The following is a 2177-nucleotide window of genomic DNA, read 5'->3' on the forward strand; positions in this document are numbered from 1 at the left end:
TCCTGTGTCTCTGCCTCTCTCTCTCTCTCTCTCTCTCTCTCTCTCTATCGTAAATAAATAGATCTTTAAAAAAAAAAAATAAAAGTGAGTAGGTTTTCGGGCAGAACCTCCCTGACGTCTCCCGGCTCCTGAAGGCGCGTCGCCTGTCCCCAGAGCTGTGGCTGGCGGCACAACGGGGTCACCGCAGCTGGCTTCCAGCATCAAGACGGAGTTTTCATGGCAGCGCTATATTAGATGGCAGCTTAGAAACGGACAGTTTAATAGAGAAATAAGCTTTGGACAGCCTCCTGATCAGAAGAGAGCCTTTCTTGGAGTGAAAGGCCATTATGGAGGCTAAGGGCGCCAAGTAGGGAGGGAACAGCATGGGAGATGGTACCAGGAGTGCCTGTGCTCAGCAGGTACTGGCAGAACCTGGAGTGATGAGTGGAGTGGCTTTCTCAGGTAAGGGGCTGTGCTTCTGATTGTATTTGCATTTGCATTTTCCACTCAGGGCTATCAAGATTCCAGCGATGCACAGGAGCCCTCCAAAAATCATCCCGCCCAGCTGCAGGCTTTCCCAGTCATAGTAGAAGGGACTGCCTTTATCAACCAAGTCATTGGCTTCCAAGGCAGGCAGGCCTGCCAGTGTGAGGAGCAGGCCCTGGGTCATTCTCTTCATGGTACGGCTGCAGAGGGGAGCTGGGCGGAGGCGGGAAACCACCACACCCTGCAGATAAGGGATGTTCTCTGGTGCAAGAAGTGACCTTAGAAAACTCTGCGGGGGACGCCAGCCCATGGCCGCCCGTGGCCGTCGGTGAAGCCACCTGAGGCGTGTCGGGCCAGCTTTCTGCTAAGCTAACGAGCCGCTAGGAGAACAGGAGCTCCAGGGCACTCAAATCGACCGCCTCTAAACCCACCGCCGCGTCCTCATTAAATAGAGTTACTATCTGTGCCGTTTGTCACTGATGCGGAGCACACTGCTTCCCGCAGCTCCGCCCAGGAGTGAGACACCGATGGCCCCACGCTCTGCGACCGACCGCTGGACATACCCAGCACGAGTGTCCTCATGATGAGTTAGTGCCCGCCACGGGGGCGAAGGCTGCGTGCAGCTCTTAGTCCCATTTCTGCAATAGGAAAAGAGAGAGTTTCTCACTCCACCTTTGTCCCAGCCCACCTTTCGAGCTCTGACGTACATATGGCCAACCAACTAAAGTTTATCGTCCCCTCTTTTTTTTTAAGATTATTTATTTATTTATTCATGAGAGACACAGGGAGAGAGAGAGGCAGAGACACAGGAGGAGGGAGAAGCAGGCTCCCTGCCGGGAGCCGGACGTCAGACTGGATCCCGGGACTTCAGGGTCAGGCCCTGGGCCAAAGGAGGCGCTAAACTGCTGAGCCCCCTGGGCTGCCCTTATCATCCCCTCTTAAAAATAAGCCAGTCCTTTTGTCCAGAGCAATAAGTTCCACCATTGTCCTGCTGTTAGTACAAGTGACCGAAGAAGCCAAAGCAGGTGGCCAGAGGACAACCTGAGGCAGTCAATGTCCGGGTTCAAGTTTTTCCAGGCAGGTCTCAGTTCTGACCGATATGAGCTGTCAGATCATCCACTGACATCAAAGAAAGCACAGTGTGATCTGTATCCGTCTGTCTGCTGAGACTGAACAGGCACAAAGGAAAAAAAAAAAAAGTGGGTACTTTGCTATAAAAAAAGGAAGAGAAATGTTCTGTTCCTTCTCAAATTCTCATTATCCCCCAGCTCCTGAGTTCTGGGCCCCTGGGAGCTGAGCCAAGGAGGGTGCTATGGCTACATGTGACACCTACATGACTGATGAGGCCCAGGCGAGCTTACTCCATGGGGCTGCCCTTGGAGAGAACAGCGTAGCTCCCACACGGGTCAAAAGAACTGTCTTGAGGGCTCTCAGTCTTCTGCGGCAGTTTCATAATAGACATGATGGTTGTACACGTTTGGCTTTGTCAGTCCAGACACCTTTTTTTTTTTTTTTTTTTAGTCTCAGAGGTAGAATTTAGTGATTCATCAGTTGCGTCTGACACCCAATGCTCCATCACATTCCCTCCTTACTGCCTGTTACCCAATAGTCACTTCCCCCCAGCGACCTCCTCTTCAGCAACCCTACTTGTTTCCTGGAGTTCAGTGTCTCTTATGGTTTGCCTCCCGCTCAATTTTCATTTTATTTTTCCT

At 51.9% G+C, this 2177-nt stretch overlaps 1 protein-coding gene across 1 annotated transcript; it reads right to left on the bottom strand.

Annotated features, from left to right (window-relative positions):
- Positions 1–307: 307 nt before the first annotated feature.
- Positions 308–682, bottom strand: LOC121500690 (FXYD domain-containing ion transport regulator 4-like). Its single transcript, XM_041772634.1, has one exon. It carries the CDS (start codon positions 656–658, stop codon positions 392–394), a length of 267 nt encoding a protein of 88 aa, XP_041628568.1. The 5' UTR covers positions 659–682; the 3' UTR covers positions 308–391.
- Positions 683–2177: the final 1495 nt, after the last annotated feature.

This window comes from Vulpes lagopus, chromosome 10 (genome assembly GCF_018345385.1).
Source record: "Vulpes lagopus strain Blue_001 chromosome 10, ASM1834538v1, whole genome shotgun sequence".
NCBI lineage: Eukaryota > Metazoa > Chordata > Mammalia > Carnivora > Canidae > Vulpes > Vulpes lagopus.